Source organism: Mycteria americana, chromosome 6, assembly GCF_035582795.1.
Source record: "Mycteria americana isolate JAX WOST 10 ecotype Jacksonville Zoo and Gardens chromosome 6, USCA_MyAme_1.0, whole genome shotgun sequence".
Classification (NCBI taxonomy): Eukaryota; Metazoa; Chordata; class Aves; order Ciconiiformes; family Ciconiidae; genus Mycteria; species Mycteria americana.
In genome coordinates this window covers 911254-937218 of record NC_134370.1, presented here as the reverse complement: position 1 = coordinate 937218, position 25965 = coordinate 911254, and the positions used below count along the sequence as shown (strand labels likewise).

Here is a 25965-nt window from a genome sequence, read left to right as displayed (position 1 = left end):
TTTCCGCGTCTCTCCAGCGTTCGGCCGTGCCTCTGGACTGGATGAGGCCGAAGGCACTGCTCAGGGCCAGGCTGCACGGCGGAGCCTCCCTGCGCTCGGGTGCTCCTGGTGGGGGTACCCGTGGTCTTCAGCCCCAGCCCTTTTCCCTTAGATCAGCTGGTTGTGGTCCTCAAAACAACGGACACTTCCAGGTGTAACGCTCACATCGCTGCTCCTACCTGCTCCCACAACCGCGCCAGGTGAGATGCTGATGCGGGGGACACGTGGTGCAGACAGGTACCTACTGCTGCTACTCTGCCGTCTTCTGCAAATAACCCCCCATCTTTGGGCTCCTGACGGGCACGGCAGCGGGCACACCGACTCCGTACGGCCCATCTCCAGCCTCCACGGAGGGGCCCGTGCCGGGCACATCCGCTGGGCTGCACCCAGGCACGGGCACCTGGCCTCCAGAGACAGCTGGTACTGCAGCAGCCTTTCTGCAATTAACGGTGTCAGCCAGTTGGGACCACTTTATAGCTACATCTCTAAGAATAACAGCAAGTATTTTAATAAGACAGTCTCCCCTTCAGATGCAAAGGTCAAAACCAGAACCTATCTACTCCGGTATAAAGCAAATTAAAAGGCGTAAAGCGGCAGTGAATGGAAAATGACTGCAATCCTCAGGAGCCACGCTGAGCTTACCAGCTCAACAAATCTGCCTCCACGTCTTCAAGAGCTGATTTTGTTTTCTGTTCCAAACACCTCACCACATTTCACTCCTTAAGATGTTTTTCATGCAGTCTTATGACTTTACTTTTTCCCTGCTGAAAAGTTATGCTTTATCACAAGATTGATGAAGGACTGGTTTGTCAGAACACCATAAATCATTAACGTCTCTTTAATTCAGTACTGCTGTTTGCTGCAGCCAAGTTGTAACAGTAGCTGATAAAACTTTTATCCACAGCAAGCCTGTTGGTGTTTTCAGGTCATGTCAACGCTTCCATTAAAAACCCCTTTCTCAGTTGCTGATGCTAGAGATGAAAACCTCTTCTGACCTAAAATAAAATGTGCTGCTCGAGATCGCACCTCGGCATGCCATACACCAGTAACTTCAACTCTGTAGCCTTAAGAATGTGTTCACGTTCTCATCTGTGCACGTCCGCAGACCTCCTTGAAGCTCAACAGACCCGTACAGGTTTACATCCTCTACGAACGTGGCCAGTCCTCTGTGCTCCAGGAAAGTAAAACACATTGCATAGGTATAGCTGGGACTGTGCTCAAAACACATCCAAAACTAGGCTTGCACATACATTTTTATTTCTGTCTTGCTGTTGACATAAACGGCACACAACCAGCACACTGAAACTGTGTCAGGAAAAGCTCTCCTTATTGGCACCTGCACACGGCAAGCGGGGAGCCGAGTGCTTCTCTTTGGCGTCTATCGTGGAATATTTTCCAGTTTTCCTGCAAGAATTCCTGAGAGGGGGATGCAGAATGTTATCTACATGCTCTGAATCATATGATTTAAAGCACTTTTAGGTGGTTCGGATTAAGCACTTCCTTTTAATGTCACGCTGAGAAAATAACATCTCGTCAGACATTAAGCAGATGTTTCTATAATCAAGTTTTGGATATGGGTGATTATTTGACTTGCAGCTCTGAAAAAAACATGTAGACTTCTTTACCTCCTGCGAGACATTAATCCAAATAAACAAGGAAAAACTGAAGAAGTGACAGCATATAAACCTAAGAAACAGAAAAGAAAAAGGAGCATTTTTCCTTACTTTTGTTTGTCTCGTTCTCCACCCTCTCCCCTCTTGCATGCCAGCTATATAGTTTCATCACTTGCTAGAAATTATAGACAGTCAGATATCTCAAAATCTGATGTCTTTACTAAATTTTAAAACAAAAACTGTAGGCATCTTGGATCATCCTTTGGTCCTAGTCTTGAGCACGTGTCTTCAGTGTGGCGTGGCCGGGATTTGCTGACCTTAAGGACGCAGAGCAGCAGACCCTCACTGGGGAGGTTTCAGAGTGGACGGAACTGCGTTTCCCACTGTAGGACGGCTCTGCCGAGAGCGGGGAGGACAAACAGGGAGATGGCTTCTGGAGCTGTCACGCTTCCTACGGAAAGGCTCTTAGGCATCTAGGGTTTGGTGTAGCTTTAATCACATGCTCATATCTCTGCTGGGCTTTCCTGGCTTTCATATTATTTAAAGAAGAATGATGAGAAATCAGACCAACCTGCAGAAATCCCCGAAGACGCCATGACCCATCTTCTTTCTGCCTTTTGGATGGATCCAAACCTGGATCCACCATTTACTCCAGCTCAGCAGCACTCTGTGGATTTACATGAGGATCTGGACCCCTGCATACGACTACAGTTAACAAGCCTTTTCTGAATAAAATGTATGTCTTCCTACGGCTGGCATACATTTTGAGTTAAGTCTTGTATTTGGAGTCATCTTTCATTACGGCCATGATTACATTCTGTAATGTTTTATACGCTGGTCAAAGAGGCAGATAAAATTATTATTTTAGTTACATATTTGATAAAACTTGGGAACAGAGAGAAATCTAATTATTTCCAATGAAGAACAGAGGGCTTTATTTAATCTCTGAACGTAAATGAATGTTGAAGCTTTCCCTGATCCCAAGGCAAGAACACTCACTGTGCTATTTCGAAAAACCTCATCACTCATCTTGAAACAGCACTGCCGGGCAATGGCATTGAGAGCGATGGGGCCCAACGTCTTCGTTTGTGCTGCTGCCGCAACCTGCCTCTCAGGCACCAAAGTTCCCATTCCGCGCCGAAGTAAATAAATATAGGCATAACTTTTCATCTAAGAAAGAAGGGGACACTCGTGTTTCACAGTGCAAAACCCTCAGGAGGAATTTAATGCCACTTGCAGCCAAATGCTTAATTTTTCATTGGCAGAAGCTTCCTTCATTGCGCTAATGTGTTTACTGCCAAATTGCTACAACGGGATCTGCCCTGGTAGACATCTCCTCTAGTGAAGGTCCTCTGCACTGAAAGACCTTGTTTTTCAGCACCAGGCTCAAAGCATTGCTAAGTAACCGTAAGAGCTGTCACACCGCAGATGCTTGTGCCTAAGATGCCACCAAACTGTGGAGTGACCCCCACCATAAAGGTGAGCAAAGCTCACTTCAGTGCATTAAAAACAGCTAATATGCCAGAGCTACGAAAACCTCCCAAACTTCAATATCAGCTGTTGGGTCTGCCGACTGGCAGTCAGAAGTCAGACTAACCATAAACAACTGTTACTTGACAGCAAACACCTCTGTGCACATACCGTCCACGTAGCACACGGCATTACTTCCTCCATCCACCGCAGCACCCCTCTCCAGGTTTAAAGTCAGTAACTTGCCTGGATGGAAGTTTGGCCAGATTATAGTCCCATCTGTTCACATTTGCTTTTCAATATTGCATTAAAATCCCCAGTATCTTTCCCTTGGGAAAAAGGGCAGTTCAAACCTAGACATTGTAGGACCTGACCAAACATAGCTTTATTTCCCTTTGTCCTACGCATCCAACTCTCAACACAAAGCATTTGGAGGGATACCAACAGAGACGATACTAAGGAACTATCACAGTATATAAACAGCAAAAGCGTCAGTGAGAAAATATCATCTTGGAAGGGAGAAGATTAATGATAATTTGTGGTTAAGACCAACTTAGCATGCCTAGCACAACTCTATCAACTACTGCTGAATTTCACTGTGACCACTGGTGATCCTTCCTTTAGAAAAAACAGGGAAGTGAATGTTACGGCAGCTCCTCAGGGAGATGTCGCCTCCAGCTCCAGCATCGACCTCCACACATGCAGGAACTCAATGTACAAAGTATACCGAGTCCCTTCTCCACGAGGAATCTCTTGCAGTTCTAATGATCGATTTCTGTCATGGCTGGCTGGAGAGAGCTCTGTCTCCTGGAAGACACAGCTGTAGAGGCTGGGGAGATGGAGGTCCCTTCCAGAGGGGGGGCACCGGGGCCGTGCGCAAGCCTGGACATGGACAAACCCCCCGCTCCCTCGGCTGGTCTCCTTCCTCCGTCACTGTGGCCACCCCACAGTCCGAGCCCGAGGAGATGGGTCACCAGCAGACAAGGGGCTGCCTCCAGCCTGCTCCCAAGGAGCCACAGGATTGCTTCGCAAGTCTTTCTTTCAAACCTGCCAAACAGTACTTAATTATATCGTATTACCAAAATGAAGAAATATGCTTCAAGCATTCAACAGCAGAGATGAGGCTCTTCCTACTGCAGCTCTCCTATTAGGCATCTGCAGAGCTTTTACGCTTCCACTCATTAATGCTGCCGAGTTATTCACCGTCCCTCAAGTGGCCCATCATCATGCATGTCTCCAGGACCATCAGAGAGCACTTACTGAGCTGAGTCATCGCTATGACTTCAGCCTCCAGCCCTGCGTGCCCGATGGCAAGCAGATCGATCTCGTAGCAAACCGTGCTCACTGGATTAACGGCACGGGGCATCGGGAAGGGGCAGATCAATACCTGAGCTCATCACCGCCACCGAGCAGCAGTGCTTGACCACGGCTTAAATTCTGCCTCGATCCTGGAGGCATCGCCCGGAAGAGGAGCTGCTGCCGAGCAAGGTCTCCAATTGGAGTACTCTGCCCAGGAACAACCCTGCGTATCTTATTCTCTCTGACAAGCCGAAAGATGATAGCAAGGGGCTAAAAGCTAGTTTTCTCATCTTGTGCAAGCATCCTCCTTTAAGTTTGCATTTGAATGTATTTCCCTACTGAGGAAAGAAGGTAGAGCAGAGCAGAGCCGAGAGCCTTGGGACGCAGCAGGACCCATGGACCTCTGCGACGAGCACACCAGGGCACTGTTTCACAACCAGCCGAGCGGCGGCCAAGCAAAGCTCCTACACCCCTGCTAAATGGCACTTGGCAAAACGGCAGCTGAGAAGAACGGGTTGGTTGTTATTTAACCTCCAGTACGGTTTGGTTTAATTGCACCAGTTGCCGATTACGAACAGATATGTATCTTAGACTGCATTGCCCTTTATTTAGAGGAATTTTTAGCACTTACTTTTAAAAAGAATTTTTAGATCAACAGTAATAATATAGCACAACAATCTTACTGCAACTCTGTGAGCAAACAACATTAACAGAAGGATTCTTGATGGATTTTGTACATAAATAGTAACTAAATGGGAGGTGAGCGTGAAAAGCAGAGACACAAAAGACTTCTCTTTAATAAATACTGTTACTTTCCCTTCTTTTCTTTCTTTAAAAAAATCTCATGTGTTTACAGTCCAGAGTGTTTTCCTGAGGGAGGTAGAATTCCTGATCATACAGAAAAAATACAGTTTACCGCAACTGTGATGGGTCAGTAAGAATTAAAAAAGTATAAAACATTAGAAAAGCATATTTGCAATTGTCAAAGCGACATTATAGTTAAGGTCTTATTTCAGAGAACAAAGTCTCCAGTTTGTGTGAAAATGGAAAGCACTAAATTTAGAATTCATCAATGTTTTCATTCCTAATCTTTTAATTTTACAAGACTATTGAAACAGCTAGCATTTTTGCTATCCACATTATATAAATAAACATGTCTAGAACTTTTCCGCAGCGACCCTTGCTAGGCTGCGTCTGACGGCCCCTCGCTGCCCCGACAGCACCTGCACCGCCGCAGAGCGGTCATATCGCACCCTGGGGATGGCCGACAGAGTTATTAATGGAAAGACAGATGGAGGAGAGCAGCATTCCGGGACTCAAATCCACCGAAAATCACATCCTATTACTTATGCGGCTCACAAAACTTGTTCTTGATTTCATGGCCATCTTCTCAGAAGCTCTTCACTCGTGACAGGCCGAGCAGCTTGACCATTCCCTCTGCCTGTTCTTCACGGCCCTGTTTCCCCAATGCCAAAAGCAGTATTTAGCAGAAAGATAAAGCAGTAGAGCCAAAAAAAGAGTAGGTACCTAAATGACAGAACAGAATACAGCTGAGGCATGAGAATTAGTCACTTCTGTCTCTTCCCCCCCCCCCAAATCCATCAATCCTGGGCGGAGAATGAAATGAGAAGCAGAGAAGTCCCAGTGCACAACTTCTGATAGCCTGCTTGGACACGTTAGGGAGAAGGTTTTCTGTTTCTGAAGAGCAGCGGGGTCTCCAGGACACTGGGCCACGCACCCTGCTCCGCTCTGAAACAAGGCACGTTCACGCGCGTGGCCGAGCCCCGCGCCCGTGCACGCTGGGTGCTCTGTGCGAGGGACCCAGCCAGCTCATCCGCTGCAACGCAGTGAGGTTTTCTGTGCCTGCACAAGCATTTGTACCGCGCTTGGCTGAGGTAATTAATTGTCAGAGAGCAGCCGGACACATATCAAGCTTCTGAGAAACTGGAGAGAGCAGCAGCTCTTCGCCACTTGTTACCGGCAAAACGTCACCCTTTGTGCAACAAATCTGCATTCCTGGTTTCCTTACGTGTTTCCTAATGAAGCAGGTATTCTATACAATGTAGGTCAATTTTTCAGGAAGCTTTCTCTAGGCAGTCAGAGAATGAAAATACTCATGAAAATACCCAATATGTTGCACTTGGACAATGCCGGCTATTTTCTGACCACAGCGCGTGGGCCTCAGGCGTCGCGGTGTTCACGCACCGTCCGCCTGAACAAACGGCAGCACTGCGCCGATGTAAAGGACTCGGTAGCACGCTCGGACATGAGCATAAAAAGGAAAGGTGTATCAGAAACGCGTTTACCTGTATTTACACCAAATGACTCCAGGATCCCTAGATTTTGTAAGGAATATGGTCAGACATAATGATTTTAAGCAACACCATAAATAACCGTGACTGAGGCTAACCTGGCTAGATTCATAAGACAAATTGTATAGCTTTTACAAGACAATCAGGCAGTCAGACTGTAAGGCTCATTTGCTGCCCAGGGAAAAAGAGTTATAAATAAAGCCTGCCTAGAAAAGCACAGACCTTTTGCAAAAGGACATCTTGTGTCAGCAACATGTCCTGCCACTTCTGAAGGACAGACACCCACAGAGGGGGACCTGGCTCGTCACACAGGTTAAGAAATGGCATGTAGTTCAAATCAACAGTGTTGGTGCTTCCTCCCTCGGGGGCTAAGGACCCACCAAAGGAAGGCAGCACCTAATAACCATCATAAGCTCTGTGTGTTTGTGTAGGTATGTATACATACACGTATGTGGCTATCTATCTATCTATCTACCTAGCTGTCATTGCTCTCCAGGAGAACCCAGTTCCACAGGTCAGGGTAACACAGATAAAAATCCTGGTTTACTTTTCAGATTCAGTTCCACAGCAGTAAAGCAGCTTCTCTTGACTGCATCAGTCACTACTGAGTTACCACTTGGGACGTGCTCGCCAGCGTGGGGACAGGGACCAAAGGCCAAGGTGCACAGCAACACGGGAAAAGGCGCTCAGAGGCTGATGCAGAGGGTCACCAAACCCTGAAGCCATGCAAAATAGAAATGGTACCTAAATAGAAATGCAATAGAAATGGTACATAAAGCCGACACAGAGGTCTCTGCAGACTCAGCTGGTTGGTGTGCAGCTCGGGGCAGCCACGTGGTGGGCAATACGGCGGTCGTGGGAGGGAGGAGACTCCATCCCAAGCTGAAGTAACAAGAAATGCACTCTCATGGTCTCCCCAACCTTGCCACATGACATACCCAACTCTCCACACAACCCTTCTGATCCACTGCTAAAGGTCTTTTCCACAACAACTTTTTCCACGTCCTCTTTTTGTCTGTCTCCAGAATCCATCACCACGGTTCATCTGGGAAACCACTACCTAATCCTTAAAAGACTGGAAAAGAGGCAATTTCAAAGGAGAAGGGCAGGAAAACTCAGAGGAATAAAAGCATGGCACGTCGTCATCAATGGGAAAGGCACTTCCTCGTAAGTCTGGCTCATGAGAAGCCTCTGTCCCGTGGCAGGTCTAGCCAGGTGCTGCAGCTGACTTGGGGTGCACAACACAGGCGGGAAGTCTCCCTGGCTGTGGCAGAATTATGTCAAATCTATCATTACAACAACAGTTTCTAGTGTTAACGGCATACCAGCTGCATCAGTTTCTGTTTATACTTCTTATGTTCCATTTTTTCTTCATTGCTGAGACACAGAAAATCTCAATTGCCTGTTACTGGCTTGTGGGCAGCTCCTGTATCCACCGTCGAAAAACTAGAAGAACAGAGCTGTACCCCGTACAGCTTCCCTGGATTTGTGTCTGTACCGTTACTATGAGATACAGGTTTGTTTTTAAGCAGTGTACAGACACTTAAAGAGGAGTTCATGAACTTCAGACTTCTTTGAATGCTGATCCAAGCCACAAGAAGAAATATATCATGCGAAGGAAAGGAGAAAGTCTCCTTCTGCAAACATCATGGAACTATGGTGCTGCCTAGAGTAACAAAATGGGTACACCCCATAATGCTCTGGGTAGACCCAGACAATATTTCCTTTAATAAACTATTATAAAAGTGCTTAGGGAATATTTGCTGTATCATGCTGATCTAGTCATGATTTCATAAGAACAGAGGACATTGTTCCTTATCATTTATGACATTAAGTGGTTTGTAATTGGATTGTCCAGCCTCGAGCATTAATAGAACATCCCAAACTCATAGGCTGCAGCTTCTAAGGACCTGTAGATGATTTTGATGTCCAATGTAGCTTCAGTTTTATTGTTGCCAAATCCTGCGTCTGATGCTGAAACATCCCATGCTCTTGGTTCAGGTAACCAGCTTGCGGGGTGTGCTGTCTCATGGCTTGTCAGAACAAAAAAAAGATCCAAATGCTGGTCATATTTAAGCCACTGAGAAATTTATCATTAACGTTAGCAAAGCAGGGCACATTTTTGACTTTAAAAATAAGACTCTCTTATGTCGGCCATGTTAGACCATCAGTCTGCTCATTGGCTGCACGGCTGGCACAGCGGGCAGGTAAAGACACTGCTGCCACCAAAGACAAGGCACGGCCTCTCGGGTAGCGTACAGCTGAGCCCAGCTGAACTGGCGCTTCTCTTAAGAGTAATGCGAGAAGAACATGACCTCCAGAGTTTTCACTCTTCTGTGTCTACTGCCATCAATGCGATGGGCGGCACAGGTGATCAGATCAGGAACGGCTCAGGACTACAGTAACACAGCTCTGTTCCTCGCATCCATGCGTCCCAGAGGTTTGAATAAATAAATGGATGGACGCTGCGCCGGAGTGGAGCGCAGGACTACGAGCACGCACAGGCTGCTGGTGGCCAGTGGTAGCACCATGGCAGGCGCAGGGCGCTGGGGCCAGAGGAGACCCCCTACACCAGAGTTACCCTCCTCCTTCCCCAGTGCAGCAAAGAACGAAGACATGCAAAGGGAGAAGAGCGACAATAATCAGATTTCCAATTATGAATCCAATCACGCGCCAAAATATTCTGCTCTTTGTTCTCACAGATGGATGACAGTAAATAAAATTCAGTAGTGCACTTAGGTTGGGTTTCTTTGCAGCCATGCCACCTAACCCAGCTCTGCCCTTTCCTACTCCCGCTGTTTTTCTTGTGAGAGTCCGTGAGACTCCTGCAGAGTCTGGAGATCTCCCGTGCTGCAACATCTCCTCCTCCCCTCAAAGACCTTTAGCTCTCCGTTTCCTTACCCCATAATTAGGTTGGCCCTTCTGAACACAAGTATCGGTGTTTGATTCAGAGACATCTGCCACTCAACAGACAGCATATGTTACTCCACAAAAAGGTCTCCTTAATCAAAGTCCTAGAAATGAGATTGTGTTTGTGGCTTAGGCAAGGGGGTGGGGGGGTGGATTTTGTTGTTAGAATTTAATATTGAAAAAAGTCACATGTAAGAGGTAGGAAGAATTTGAGCAGGAAACAGCTATTCAGCCGTGATGCATACACGGTAATATATGTGAGAAAAAAATTCTGCTGACACAAGCCATGGCAAGCTTTCATCGCATTGATGGGCAGAAGCAGCCTTGCGGTTCACCTCAGGATGTTGCTTCTGCTTCCAGACTAAGAGGAGCCCCTGCACCGATGCTGAGAATGCCCACCCCGCAAAGCCAGCCACCGTGTGTCTATCCATCATGGCTGCTATGAGGACCACCTGCTTCTCCGTCCAAGTGCTCTGAGCACCAACAGAGGGTTTGTCAGCCTCCGAGGCTTCTCGTGCAGCACCCCTTGCAATGCCTCCTCTAGTACTTACAGTTGTACAAATAGTGAAGCAGCAGCGATAGCAGGGAATGAAGAACGAAAGCTGTGCTACCTTCAGACCCAGGACACACACCATGGGTTTTGTCTGGCAGAAGGAGACCACAAACAAGAGCTAAAGGTCCAACCAAGTGCAGGCAGAGATAATGTGGTAAAGGAAAACCAGGCAAAGAATATGGCAGAGAGATGTCCTAGAGGGTGCAGCCTGCGGTCCTAAATTGTCAGAGATACAGCTTGGGTTAATAACAGCAATAACTGAACACACATCTGCAACAGTCACAAGTAATCGGAAAAATGCCTTGTTTTTAAAAGGGCATATGAGAACATGCTGGGCGTTCCCATCCATAGGGACTTCACTGCCACTCTCATTTTGGGCAGTTGGAGGCAATTGTGGGACTCTGGGAGTTTGTGGAGGAAAGAGAAAATGCCCCTGGGAAAGCTTGGCGTCGTGCCTCCAGCTGCCAGGACTGAGCTGTACCCTCCTGGGAGTTGTTTCTTTTGCCTGCATTGTAATGGCACTGCATCGTTTTACTCTTTATAGCAAACAAGAACTTCATAGTCTTTACACAAACATGTCATGCGGAAGATACGTTATGGATTTGCTGTCTAGGCTTCCTCCCACTAACGACCTTTTTGCAAGCTGCAGTGGGAAAGCAGTATATATGCCTATCCCTGGGTGCCTTCAGGGCTGAGAAAGCCCTGAGAAGGGGTGCAGGGCCTGAGGAAGGCTGGGCTGCCTCAGAAGCAGCAGCGTCTTTGTCTCCTTTACTATTTTGGGGAATTACCTGATCCACAGATCCTTGCTTTGCAGAGCAGAGCAAGCGAAAAGCAGATTCTTCAAACGGCAGTGGGATTACGAGCGCCACGCACCTCCTCTGGCACAAGGCAACTCTGAGTCTACAAAGGCACCGGTCACGGCTGCCAGCAGGCACGTCCCCCGGCCGCGTGGCCGGCGGAGCCCGTGGCGGCGGCGGCCTCCCCTCGCTAGCTGCGCCTGTTTGCACCTCTGCTTCCCCAGCCCGAGCGGCGCGTGGAGCTGGGACGTCACCGCAGGGCCCTCCAGCCGGCTCCGCATCGGAGGTCGTACAACCCCGCTGCTGTGGAAGTGAGGGTGGTTTCTCCCGCTGCGCTCGGGCAGGCGTGCAGGCTGCGGTGCGTGCACCTGCCCTGCCGCATCGCAGGGCTGCCCCGGACACAGCTCTGCCATCCCCCCACCCCCCCCGACAGGCTTGATTAACTCCATCCCAATTAAACAGGCTGGTTGCGCCAGGGAACGGCGTTTGTTCTGCGGGGAGGCTCTCGCCACATGCACGCGTTGCCCGGGGCTACACACTTTTTTGGAGAGGGATGACGCTGGCTCGGAGCAGGCGTCAGTGGGCAGAGCGGTGCAGGCGGCCAGCGGTGCAGGGCCACGTCCACCGGGCACAGGAAACCCAGCCGGCCATCGCTGCACCGCGCCCCAGCAGGACTGCCTGGCTGCCAACTTCGGACCACAGAGGTCGGGTTTAACGTTGCGCTTACAAACAGACATCCTTTTTCCTTTTTGTTTCATGCTAGCTTTTTTAAAAATTAAAAAAACATTTATATAAAATTATATGAGACTTAAAAACATTTTCTGTTTCATGCTTCCTGTTTTCTTCATTTTGTACAGTTCAGAGGCGGTAGGGGAAGGAGAAAACACAGGGAAAAAAACCAAAACAGCTTGGAAGTGGATACCAGAGGCAGGCAGTAGTGACATCCCTGGGGCCAACAACATTAAAGAATGAGGGTGAGGCAAGAATGAGGACGGGATCATTCAGCGCTCTTTGTTCTTCCCTTTTCCATCACTTACCATTCCATCACGTTACAATTGCTAGTGACAGTTTATCACGCCGCCAACACACAACTCACGAATAGCACTGGTGCACCAGCGCCAGCACGTCCCCAGGCGTCACCGCTAGCACCGTGACATTTTGAATCAGCGCATCCCATGGGGAAGCGGGGACCGGCACTCCCCGCGGCAGCCGCCTGCCCCGAGCGCCACGTCCGCGCACCGCCTGCCCCGCTGCCGCGGCCCAGCCCCAGCGGAGGCGGGAGGGGGACGATGCCGCAGCGTCACACCCGGACCCGCTCCTCCTGGCAGCCCAGGGCTCCGCTTTGCCCGAAGAGGAGCTCCGCTGCATTACAATGCAGGCTCACGCCAGGAGGGATCCAGTCTGCTGGACTTGCTTGCAGCTTCATGAATTAAATATTTGTGTCTGCTTTCCTAAGAAAATGAGGTTACGGGATTTTTTTTTTCCACACTCACCCCTACCGACTTTTAGGACTGTTGGCCAGTTTCAGCCACATTTTACGGATGGATGGATGACTCAAAGATGTAAAAGTTCCTCTCAGCTTTGTGAAAACCAATCAGACAACGCAAAAGACAGAGATCCAGAAGGAGGGAAAGGCTCCATCATTAATTAAACCGCATTATTAGACACCAGGGAATCTTCATGAATCATCACACCAAATCAGGCTTTGCTGCTACGCATGAGTTAGTAGAGACGAGCTTTGTTCTGGCAACAAGGCACTACATCCTCTCGGTGTTGGTGCCCTTTGATGGCAAAAGACAACTTGACAAGAGAAAATGGCAAAACTTCAGGCGAGGAGTAAAGAGGCACTGCACTTTCCCCAACAGCTCTGCAAGCACGAGGTGGAGCATGTCTACAAAGTGCGGGGGAGCAAACCAAATGAAAACATCTTCTGGGTTGTTTTGTAGTGGCTAAAGGAGAGAGACTGGCTCATGCACAGATTTTATTCTTGGTTGCGCCTAAGACCTGCAGCGCATTTCTCAACTCCCAACGTGCAGCTAGCACAACCAGCGTGCCTGCCTGTCCTCCCCGGCCCGGGAAGGGACGCGTAAGAGGAAGGAGCTGTATGAGCAGGGACGTGTGTTTGTGACTCAAGAGAGGGTGTCACATACTGCGCCACAAAAGCCATCCTTACCCCGTGAAGAGGCTTCAGCAAAATACACAGCAGGCTTCCCCTGGCACAAGATGCAATGAATCAGTGGACAGACCACAGCGAGCTCAGGGTTAGCGCCTGACTGAGCGGAAGCGTCACATTCAAATACCACAATTTGCAACCAGCATCTCGCTTTCCTCCAAGCCTCCCGACGACGAGGAACCAGCAGGTTTCAGGACTCAGGAGGGATAGAGGCTGCCTGAGCAGCAAGCTGAGAAACTGTATGAGTGAGGGGCGAGCCCGGCACACAAAGCGAAGCCATCCCGCTCCACAGCCAGCTCCCAGGAGCTGCCGCTCGTGCGTGCCCTCTGCAGCAGACGTACCCCTCCCTGCACGCTCAGGCAAGGGGACCGCCCGAGACGGGGGATGCAGCAGCCGCGCAGCCCAAGGAGGCGACGCCGGCCCACCACGGCGCTCTGCTCTGGGGCGAGTCCCCACTCGCGCGTGGAAACCTGCAGGGGTGGCCCAGGGGCCATCAGCAGGATTTTGGGTGGAGGAGGGCGCTTCCACCCTCCGCTCTCTTATGCCGCTTTCCTGTCCACAGCCTCCCGGCTGCTGGCGGGAGCATCGGTCCCACCTCCCGTCCCACCTCCCGTCCCACACCAGCGTGACTCATCCACAGGGAATGACAGGGGCTGAAATAAACCCCAGGCAGTTTCTAATGCAAATGTTAATAAGGCACTGGGTATATAATAATAACAAAGGTGGGCAGCTTTTACTAGAAATCACTGTCTTATGAAGTCTGATCCTTCAGAAACCCCAAACAGGTCCCCGGCGGGGGTGCGCAGTATCACGTCCCAGGCCTCCTTCCAGCTGAAGTCACTGCTCACTCCATCACTCGAGATCATTCAGCAGCATTTTCTGCTCTGTAATTGTAGTGCTGCTGACCCCACAACCCGAGATCTGGGCAGTAAGGTAGTGCTGGACCACATCGAGACTTCAGCTTTTCATTCTTTGCCATTCTCTCTCCTGTGGCTTGTACCGATGACACACTTAGAGCTTAGCAACGTCCAAGAAAGAAAAAGAAATCACTAAATACTACCTAGGAGGTTGTATTGGAGGGAGGATCACCCTCCGTGTGCTCCGTGCTTTCTCACGCACCCACTCGTGGTCACTGCCAGACAAGGGATTTGGGCAGATGTGCACCCCCGGCCAGGGGAGCTGCTCCTGTGCCGGACGCTGTGGTGAAGCACGCCCTTCGCATCACCGCTCCTGCAACTGCGTTTCTCCTGCCTGGAGGACCTGCTCCGTCCCGCACGACACCCTGTGTAGCTCCGGGGGCCAAGCAGGACGGTGCCTGAACGGCACCAGCGCAGCAAGCAGGGCCCTTCCCTCCTCCAGGGCTGGGGCCGCCCAGCGAAACCTCACCCAGGCAGGGCTGGGTGGTCAAACACCAGAGGCACCCCGGCACGCATGGACACCCCTCGCCTGGCTGTCCCCTCGCAGCTAACCACACTGCCCTTTTAAAAAACAAACGCATTTTCACCTCCCGAGCCGCGTGACAACACGGCAGGTCCTCCCGCCGCCCTCCCACGCCAGGGCTGGGGCCGTCGCCAGCGTGCGAACGAGTGACGGGGCCGATGTCCGGCAGGGACACGCGTCTTGAGACCCTGCCTGCAGCTCTGACAAACCCTCGGCCTCAGGCGAGCTCCAGTACAGCAAAGGAAAAAACAAGGGCAAAAACCATCTGTGGTATTTTAATATCAAAGGATTGTGCTTGTAGCCTTTCTTTTTGGGGAAAAATCCAACATTTATAAAGCCGGGAAAAGAAGACAAACGATCAAGCTTGTGTTGGCATCAAAGAGGGATTCAGCAGAGAACAGACTTTAAGGGAATTTTATTTACGGTATATCTACTGGGTGGGCATTTATGACCTTCAGAAAATGGATTAAAGCTTTTCTATACCCAGCTTCAGGCTGTGTGAATTATTAAAGCAACAAAATCATGAAGTTAAAGTACTTTTGCAAAGCAAACCGCGTTGCAAGCGAGCTTTCTTTGGAAGGGTCGGTGAGAAGCCGCCCTCGGGGAGCAGGGCCCCCTCAGCACCTCCTGAGCAGCCAGGGCCACCCCGCGCCCCGGCCCGAGGAGCCGGCCAGATGGGGAGGGCAGACGCCTCCGCCGGCGGCCGCCGTGCTCCCCGCCCGCCCCGCCGTGCTGAGGACCGCCGTCCCTCGCGGCTGCCTCTCACCCCATCCCCCGCGGGGTTCCCGCCCGACCCCACCCGCAGCCGCGCACGCCTCCCGCCTCCGCGCCGCCTGCGCCGGGGGCTGTCTGGGGTCCCTGCTCTCCAGGCCCTCACTGTGCCACCTGCCAGCTATAAAAACCTCTTTACTACCAGATGGGTTCCCCTGAACCTTCGCAGTTCCCAATAAAACGTCAGAAATTACTCAAAGTAAAGACAAAAAAGAGAAAGAAGAAAAATGAAAGCAACGCCCCCCAGGCCCCTGCGGCCTGCCTGCGCAGGCCCACCCACCCCGAGATGTATTTGTTCTCTCTGGAAAATGTCATTTCACGTTGCTGCTCATTCCAGCCCCCATCCCCTGGTTTAATCCTCTATTTCCAACAGCAGACATAAATCCGTGGTGAAGAACTTCAGATATGATTTTCCTTCTTCACAGCAGTGAAGTGAAAACAAGTAATTCCCATAACCCCATGCAGTTCTTTATCCCTTGGAAAAGGTGGCGGTGGCTGATTCGAGGGAGGATGGAGAGGGAAGCCCAGGTGGGGGGAGGAATACAGGGGCAAACGCTCCCTCGGCTACCTCCCGGTTCGAACAAAGACTTAAGCCAGGAGAGGTCAATTTTTAAGGCAGACGTCAGGATACCTGCAATGCAGCCAACGCTGCCTGAGATTTCCGGGTCTCATCACGTCTCTTGTGAAGCGTGATGAAACTCGCAGTGCGTTTCCCATTAAAACGGGGGGTGACAAATTGCATCGCATTCTGGAAATCCTCTCCTGGCTACTGCTCCTTGGCTAACGGCAACGGACCAGCTAAAACCTGAGCAGCTGCTGCTGCTTGAGAAAGGAGTCTGTGCTACGGGAGAAACATAACGCTCCTATTAAAATACTGAAAATCAAATAATATGACCTCTAATATGTATGGAAAATATTACACATTTGCTAATTTGAGTAAACATGGAATCGAGCATGACCTTCATGTGCTTAATAGTATCTTAAAGATGACTAAACCCATCTCTAGGAAACAGAAATTGGCTGGGTTTTGCAGATATGCCAGAGCCACGGCTCAGGGCTCTCCGGTCTCTTCAAAAGCGATTTCTGAGTGCCTTTTTCCTTCATTTGGTACAGTTCCTGTACCAAGGACCACACCGTCTGTCCTGAGAGGAGCACCAAACGAGAGTGGAAAGCAAACGCCTTGCCCAAAGCTACCCGGCGGGTTGCTGCCTCCTAGGTGCCGTCACTACGAGATCACACGGCGTCACAGATTTCACAGGCCGCCCACTGCACCCTGAGGGTCCACAGCCCCATTCTGAGGTGGACGGGACCCTGGCTCCTAAATACCTTCCTGAGTGTGGGCAGATAAGTGCTTAAATCAACCAAAGCAACTAAATTACTCATAAATTTCAAGTAAGAGTTTTCGGGTAGGTAGTCCTGCATTTTCTGTAATTAAATGCGAGTTGTAAATGACTTTGTAAATGTAAAAAGCTTTTCTCAGTATCAAAGGAAATTTAGCATATTGACATAATTATCCAGAAAGATGACAGATGAATCATTTCAGCATTTTGTTGAAAGTGTATATACAATTCTGATGCCTGATAGACTGCTACGTGCTAGACTTAACCTTCCTTCAACATAAACAGAAAAGGAAGCAGCCACGAGGAGCAGCTCTCTTCAAAGCCAAAAAGGTCCTGCCCTGAGACAAGAATATTTTTTTCTCCTTTTCATGTTCTGAGCAGAATTAATTTTACAGCACCGAGTGCTGCTGCTCAACAGAATAAAACCTCTTTTCTCCAGAAAGTTTACATGTGGAAGTATGAGTTTTCTCCTGTGAGCTTGAAAAAAATGTTAGCTGCTATTTTTAGTAAGATTTTGAGTTAGGTCTTGCTCTTTGACGATGAGCAGGAGTCACAAGACCCTGAGAGCTCCCGTTCTCGCCAGGAGCGTCTGGGGAGACTTTCCTCTGCTGCGTGCTTTACCTTTGCAGTGCTACCCTAAGGAAGGACCTGAGCTTGTCTTTAATCATTCTCCATCGCCTAATACAACCTCAGAAATCTGACATAGCTCTGCTGCCAGCTTTCACCTCTTCTTGCTTGGGTGACTACTTCCCACCTTCTCCCCGACTTGCCCCCGCTCAGCATTACATTTTCATTAGCCCTGGTCCCATGCGGACTTACAAGGAAGGCGGGCGGGAATTCGCGTGGGTAGATTGTGCCCCGAGCACACCAGGAAAGTGTAATAGATACCTCAGTGTTCGTCAGTTAACTGAGGCTGCAACAAAACGTCTTCATTAGCAAGCAGTGCTAATGACAGCACTATGAGTAATAGCGTCCATTCTCTTGACTCTAAGAAGAGCTGGACTCTACCGCATCGAGACTGCGGTTGGATTTTGTACTGCTACTGTTTCTCAAGACTGAAGCTACTTAATACATTTTAAGTATTTAAAAAGAGATTTTCAGTAATCGGTAAAAATTTGGGCCCTTCTGGCCAAACAGGTCTCAGATCTCCTGAGAAATTTCTGCTTTTGCAAAGTTTCCAAGCATCTGAACAAAGTTTCTGAGCATCGAATGCAGCAGGTCAGGCTGCTCACACGGCCATCGCCGGTGTGACACTGCCTCGTTAGGGCTGTAACGGGCAGAGCGAAAAAGCAAAGGACAGTACGGTTCATCTCCTGGGCCAGACTCAGATTTTCTTACCCCCACAGTATGAGCTGTTGATCAAAGTAAGACGGGAGAACCTGGCCAAGATGACCAGACCACAAAGAAACGAGAGAGGATACGGCTTTCCTCTGATCGCTCAGCTTGTCTTCAGTTTATTTTCGCAGCGTGTGGAGACACGGAGGTGCTTGCGCCGTCCTCTGAACCAGTCTGTGCTATTTCACAAGTTCAATATTCCACATTTTGCACAATTTCAAAGGCCCATTTCCCTGCCCCGCCCTAACACCCAGTCCTGGCACAAAGCCCCACAGCACGCGACCGTCACGTGAGAAGATTACGACAACCAAATTCAGCAATTTTCCTGAATCATCACCCGGGTCATCACTCCTACAGCGCCTGTCCATCGGGTGCAGACGTCTCGGCTAAACAGAGGGGCACAACTACTGTTGGGGCACAGTAAAATGCAGGTGACAAAGTAACTACAGAACAGTACCAACGCAATGCAGTCTCGTGCGTGTGCAAGGACGTACACACGTGCATGCACACATACGCATCGAACCTTGTGCTTGCAGTGCAAACAAATGGTGTGAAATGCCTTGACAGAAGCAGCAGATAGTTATGTACGCAGGGACTGAGTGAGAGTCAGTGAAAAAGCGAATGAAAAAGGAATAAAACTAGGAAATCAACCAGTAACTGATTTCCAGAGCTATCCAGCTTTTTGATCATCACCTCCCACCTTCTCCCACATGCTTGGCAAAAAAAAATTGTTAAAAATAAACAACAAAAACTCTTCAGCATAACTCATTTCTGAGTGGGAAAACAGCCCAGGGCTTCAGAGAACCCTCTTGACCACATCGTGCCAGCTCAGTCAATCACCCAGAACAACTTCCAACACCTTCCCGACTTACTGTCCCCCCTCACAACCTATAAACCCTCTCAGGAAACAGAAAACATAATGAATATTTGCCATGAAATGGTCAGGATTGTGCTGGTAGTTTAAAACACACCTGTTTCACCAAGATGCCAAGAATTAAAGCAATACCAAATGAGAACGAGGTATTTTCCTGAACACATTTTTCCTGTGTTTACTCAGCAGCCATCATCCAACAATAAAAATAGCCTATTTCAGCACCGTTACTGTTTCAATAAACCGTAAGTACGTAACAGCAGGCACCTGATAAAACACACAAGCAAACTCAAGACCGAGCGTTCAAGCCTACCTTGCCAAAGCTTCCCTTCCCAATCGCCCGGAGAATCTGGAAGTGGTCAAAGTTCACTACAAGGTAAAGAAAAAAAAATTTAAATTTGTAAATGCTTTACTGCAAAGATCTTATATTTAAAATGAAGACAAGGAGACAACTGAAGAGCATTGGCCAAGCTTTTATTAAAAGTCACCGCCTCCCGGGGAAGATGCGGGACAGCACTTGTTTTTCTTTCAACAGTTTCTTTCACCTGCTTGAAGTAGCTTGCAAGCAGGTTGAATTAGGTTACTCAGTAAGTGGTTTAGCACCAGCTAAAATACAGCTTCGACCCGTGTTGATACGGGAGGAGTCTCACAGAGACGCCGTAAGCACGTGAGCAAACTCAGAGCGCAGCAGAGCGGAGAACGCCAGCGAGCCGCACGCCCCGCGCCACGGGCAGCCGCTGCTCTCCACGCGCCTGGCTCCGTACTGCTGTGCGCATTCAACAGCCAGCTGGTCTGCTGTTTGTGCTTCCAGAGGACAACATTTAGAGGACGGCGACTGACTTCCACTCTCTTCACGTGCAAACCCATCCGTACCAGACCTGTTATTTCTTCCAGAGCCACGGTGAGGAGTAATGGCAAGAAAGGACAGCGCAGCTATAACACTTCAGGTACTGCCTTGATCAGCAGCCACTGCAAACAAAATTATTTTTACTAAACTATTGCTGTGATCTAATCTACTACCCATCTTAAATAAATAAAAACGATAGGTCTGTTTATACCAATAATGAGATATCCCCATTACCATATAGTTGGAGTGCCTCGCAGACAAACAAACAAATAAATACTGTCACAAAAGCCAACGTAAAGGACACAGCATTACTCCCATTCCACAAATTGCCTCTTTATACCTCGGTTCCTTAATGTCCTCACAGCTCAGCCAGCTGCAGGGCTGCCAACGAAGCCATGGTGCACACACAGCCTGCACATCAGTGCTGGCTGCTGCACAGGCACATGCTTTAGCTTTTGGTCAGCCCTGAAGCGGTCAGGCAGTTGGACTAGATGACCATTGTAGGTCCCTTCCACCTGAACTATTCTGTTCTAGTCTCAAAGTGGCTGGACGTGTTTAGGAGGAGCTCACCGGTGGCCTGAGCTGCACCCTGCTCAGCTCTACCCGCCAGCCCTCGACATTTCTACCATGAGACCCTGACCGTGCAAGGGGACCCTCAGCATCTCCTCCCCAGAAAGCTCTGAAGGTTGGACAAAGAGAAATGCCTGGCACGGGCTTGGGGATTTGCAGTGTGAATGATACATGAGATGGTCAACAGAGAGCACTGAACCCGTGTTTGACTGACAGTGGAGACCAAAACCACACAGGAAGAGTGGGAGCAAAGAATTCACTATAAATATTCCGAGTCCCACTCCCAGATCTTAAATAAATGCACATCTGTCATCTCTGAGGATGAATCAAAAGCCCACACATGCCCAAGGAGTTCCTATTACCCTTTTGTGCTGGGCTTATATCCAAAATATTGTTATTGTCACTTTTGTGGGACATTTTCTACAGGAGATCTCGGAAAACTTTGCCAAATGAAATTGAAAACAGAGTCTGGGCCAGCTCCCACCACGTATCTTCCCCCACTCCATAAGCAACACTGAAGGGCAGATGCACCATCTCCTCCCCCGGGATGCTCCAGGAGACTCCACGAAAGACCACGTGGGGAAACCAGTGCCACCCCGTCCTTCTGACGGCCTCCCGCGCCTCCGGAGGAAAGGCTCAGCTACACGGGTGGTGTGTCATCTCCTTATCACTCCCCTTCCCCGTGGGTGAACAGCTTTCTTTTAGCAGGGCTTGACAGGTCTTGGGCTGAGAAGCCATGAGGTACCGGCACGGACGTGGGTAACGCCTGGAGCCAGTGGCCGGCTCGTCTGAGATGCTACAGGAGCTGCAAACTGGTCACCTGCTCCCTCCCGTCTGAGAAAACCCAGCCCTGGAAGGAGCAATCTGCAGCCACAGGCAGCATTTTTTTGAGGTTTTTCCTACCACCCCTATTAGAGAGACTGTAGTGAGCAATGTGCAAACCAACCGCAACGAGCAAACCAACCGCAGCTACATCTTGTTCATGAATATTCTTTCTGAAATCCGAAACGTTAGCACACACAGTGCTGAAGCATTCGGGGCAACGGATCCAATTTTTTTCACATGCAAGCAAATTCATTAATTGAACTTCGGTCACTAAGAAATACTCAAAGAGGAAACCCAGCTAGAGTGAGCACCTTTAAAGCACAGCATTTTCTTGGCAGTTAAACCATGTGCAAGTGCTCACGATCTGCGCTCACTCCAGGAGGTCAGTTTTTGACAATTCTGTATTATAATGTTGGGAATATTGTGTAAAAAATCTTTGTCACTAAGAAAACAAAACCAAAAGTGTCATTTCTATGTATCCATGACTACAACCGATCTAGAAAGCATGCTCTAGTCAGCAGTCAAGAAACAAATCTAGATATGAATATTCACCAGGCCCTTGAACCTCTCAGCAAAGATGTCACTTTTAGTAAATTAAATACACAGTTCTGCTGATTTGAAGTTCAGATGATGTTAGATGAACAGGCACTGACTGGTTTTTTTAGTTTCATTATTTTCTTCAGGAATTAGTAAGCAATCCCATTAAAGAAAAAGCAAATAACATTTGAGGAAGAAAATCATAGTAGCAGCATGTTGCTTTTTGTGCGCAACACACTGGATTTCCAAAAATGACAACATATCACTACAGAATATGTGATTATCCCTAAAATAGAAATCCTGAACCTGCCTGGAACAATTACGTATGCTCCAGAGACTCCACTTTCTGTGAGCTGACAAGAGAAAGCTGTCTTCCACGTCTTTCACCCGCAACTAGAAGAGCTGATTATTTGGGGGTGACTGGTAGGAGCCTGAGTCATAGGTGCCAGTGGAGGATTTCATGACACACGCTCCCAGCCAGCGGGAGATGGCAGCTGTTGCCTATTCACAGGCCCATACTCACCCACTGCTTCGACTCCAGCATGGCACGGTTTTGACAGTCACAATCTGTAAGTACAGAAATGGGTTTGGCTTGAGGTTGAACCGGAGGAACCCGTGAGAGGCGGAGAGGGACCTGAAAACCTGGGGTGCTTTAGGAAGCATTTCCTTACCGAGAGGGTGGTCAAACCCTGGAACAGGCTCCCTGGAGAGGTGGTCGATGCCCCGTGCCTGTCAGGGTTTGCGAGGCATTTGGGCAATGCCCTTAATAACATGCTTTAGCTTTTGGTCAGCCCTGAAGTGGTCAGGCAGTTGGACTAGATGATCGTGGTAGGTCCCTTCCAACTGAAATAGTCTAGTCCTATTCTATCCTATTCTATTCTATTCTGTTTTAAAACTATCTGCAATGCACAAATGCAAGGGAGCGCGGCACCGTGGCACAAGGACGCTGACTTGTTGGTCGCACCGCAGTCCAATGCCATCTGTTGTGCTGAAATGCCCCAATGGGTATTTTGTTAGCTCCTCATGAAAAAAATACACTAATTATTCCTATTGACTCGTCTAACAGCTCGTTATCAGTATAGCACCTTCGCAGGTAAGTGGACCTGCTGGACGTAAGAAGTTGGCATTCGCACGAGAGAAACGCCGCTTCCTGACTCTCCCTGGCATCAAGTGGCAAACCATGAATCACAAATAAAGATAAATACCGTGACCTGGATTGGCTTAGTTCAGCGTGGTTTTGTTCTCAGTCTCCAGTAACGCATGAAAAGCAGGATGGCAGGGTTTCACGCGCCTGTTGGACCTCACCAAACCTCACGCAGCCCAGCCCAGCCCACTTCACAAGAGAGTGCCAGGTGCTGCACTGACATCTCTATAATTAAGATTTCATTGTAGTCACAAAATGTACTGTGTGGTAAAGCAGACTGGATGCACAGCTTCTATTTTCCAGTGAAATAAAGAGAATAAAGAGTATGTTTCTCTGCAAAAATTCTTTATACAGAAGGACGAGTATGCCTCAATGTAAGATGAAAAAAAATGAGTTTTTTTCTTTACTATCTTAAAATTCCGACTGTTTTCATTATTTTGGCTGTTTATTCTGCATTTATTTCCAAGATACCTAAAAGTATGGCAAGACAAAACTACCATAAAACTTCAGACACACGACAGATATCCAGTGAGGGTTCAATGTCAGGACCTGGTATTAATGTCCAATAGTAGGAAAACAATGGATGCAGTTAGTAAACCCGGTGTCCAATACCCTCAAATCTGGGGAAACCAGAAAATTAAAAATCACATTTTAAGGATCGAGTCAACCGTTCACTATTTATCTGCATGTTTTTCAGCTTCATCAAAAAAATCAGGGAAGTTTTAACTCCAAGAATGACTCTCTACAACGCTTAAAGACCTAAGAAATTCTTTTCTGAGTCTTGTAACAGCAAATTTGTAGGGCTAGTACGGCATGATCACCCTTCTATCAATGTATTTCTATATGTTGGCATAATTAATAGCATTTGTCTACCTATTATATTACTGCAATCTAGCTTCGGAAGAAAGCACCATGGTAATTGATGTGGAAACATGAATATGTGGCCACAGGAACCACAAGCCCGCTGCCACAAAATGCCAAGAGTTTCGGCTCACAGAAGAGAGAGCGACAGCTTAGACTCAAAAGCCATCGCACGCATCGATTCCAGCCAGGAAGGAAAGGCCGCTTCTGCAACCCACGAGGCAGGGGCTGGACGGAGAGGGCAGCCAGGCAGGCCATGCCGGGAGGGGGACAGCCTGCGGGGAACACGGGGTGCAGGGACGCTGCAACGGGGGACAACGGTTGAGAAAGTCGGGGATGACGAAAAGGAACCGCAGCAGGACTAACAGCTGTCGGGATTAGGCGCAGCTTTTAGAGCGGTGGGGAGGGCCCGAGCAAGGGGAGGGCAGAGCAGGGAAGTACTGCAAAGAGCCTGTAAGGGACACGTCGGCGTCACTGCAAACGGAAACCTTAGAAAATCTCCAGCGAGCGGTGGGCCTGCTAAAAACAGCGGGGGGGAGAAAGAGGCAGGACAGCAGGAGGGACAGGGAGGACTCGGTATGAAAAGCTTTTGAATTGGAGGATGAACCCGAGTGAATTGGGAAGATCGGGGAGACCAAAAGTGAGATTTGTGATTAGAGATGAGGTGAAGCAACTTGGGGGAAAAAGCAGAGGTATTTGATGGCGAGGGGGAGCAAAGGCCAACGGGGAATGCTGCCAGCAGCCCTCCCCAAGCCTGAAACCCTTTGAACGCAAGGCATCCGGTTTTCTCTAACTGGAAGGCTCCATACGGCATAAGAAACCACTGCTTTCCTTTCTACCACTGGAAAAAGCACAAGCGATATGTTCAGTCTCCAACATCTCGGGCTGATCTGTTTTGCCTATTCATATCCACAGAGAAGATTACATGGGTGAGAAAAATGGAAATACAGTATAATGTGACTGACAGGAAACTCAAGCGAGCATTAACTACCCAGGAATTCAGGGAATGCTGGTAGATAATGAAAGAAATTAAAGGTATAATACAAGCCCAGTGCTATAAATGAACCCCTTCAGAAACTAAGGATTCAAACATACTATTAGGAAGCAACTCTGAAGTCGTGTAAAAACAGCGAGTTATTGTATGATTCAATATGAATCTCTGTGACTCCGTAAGGAATCAAATAGACCATGCAAAGCAACTGCAAAGTCTTTTTAGGAAGACTGGGTTATTGATACTGAGTACAATAATGTTTGCATTGGCCAGAAACCATTCCTAATTAGTGCAAAAATACTGCTTGCATTGGCCAGGAGCCCTTCCAAATGAGTGCAAGCGCACTGCATTCATCTGCTTCTCCACCAACGAGCTCAGGAGGCACCAGAGACGGCAGAGAAAACCACAGCACCTTGTCCCGTGTGTTCTGTATGCTTTACCAATGCTATTTCTGGCAGAAAAAACTATGTTACTTTGCAATAACAACGCAGGGAGGCAAATGGGTTATTCATTAACCACCCAGCTGAGCTCTCGCAGGTGCAGATTAGCGAGAACTAAATGAGTTCACAGCGGTCTTGGCCAAAAGCACAGGAGACGAGCATGGGCTTTACATGCACAGGCTGATGGGCACATCGGGGCTGCTTACACACGCCGCACAGCTTTCGCAGCAATCAGCCGCCCTTAGCGTGGGGGTGAGGCCTGTTTTTGGAGGCTGGCTGCATGCACCTAACGCTCGCCAGAGCCCCCGGACCACCCGAAACGAAACCAGTAACCGATGCCCCGAGGCCAATGCCGAAGACGGTTTTGCTTCCCTGTGCTCCCACGTGTCCTGCTAGTATTTCTAGAAGGATGCTGCCTCTCGGCAAAATTCTCTGGTAAACGGCCTGTTCTATGCACGCTCGATGTATCGCTTGTTAAACAGCTTCCAAGCAAATTACAGAGTGGTGCTGTTGAAAAAGCAAACGTTGTATCAGGATTCCCCCCGCTACCCATGGAAGCGCTCCAGGCAGAGCACCGGGCTCGGCCGGCCCTGGAGCCGTCCCCACACGGGCCGCGTGGGAGTGGGAGCTGCAGGCGGGCAGCACCTCGCTGCCCGTGCCGGGCTTTGCTGGGCCCCAGCGGGGTCACTGCGGCCCAGCCCGGGGCCTTCCCGCAGCGCTCCCAAGCGATGCGCCGGGCAGGGCGGGGAGGCCGCCGTGGAGGTGAAGGTCTCGTTACTGGGCAGCCCGGCCTCCAGACTGCCGCAGTGCTGAGGGGAAGAGGTGAC

At 49.2% G+C, this 25965-nt stretch overlaps 1 protein-coding gene across 2 annotated transcripts in view; it reads right to left on the bottom strand.

Annotated features, from left to right (window-relative positions):
- Positions 1–25965, bottom strand: part of STK32C (serine/threonine kinase 32C) — a 100802-nt gene that overhangs the window by 28054 nt on the left and 46783 nt on the right. Inside the window, exon 2 of one of the 2 annotated variants that reach the window (XM_075504305.1) lies at positions 19237–19292. The exons of the other annotated variant lie outside the window; for it this stretch is intronic. Within the exon in view, the coding sequence (XP_075360420.1) occupies positions 19237–19292 (56 nt within the window). The remainder of the gene's footprint in view (positions 1–19236; positions 19293–25965) is intronic. 2 annotated transcript variants of the gene reach the window in all.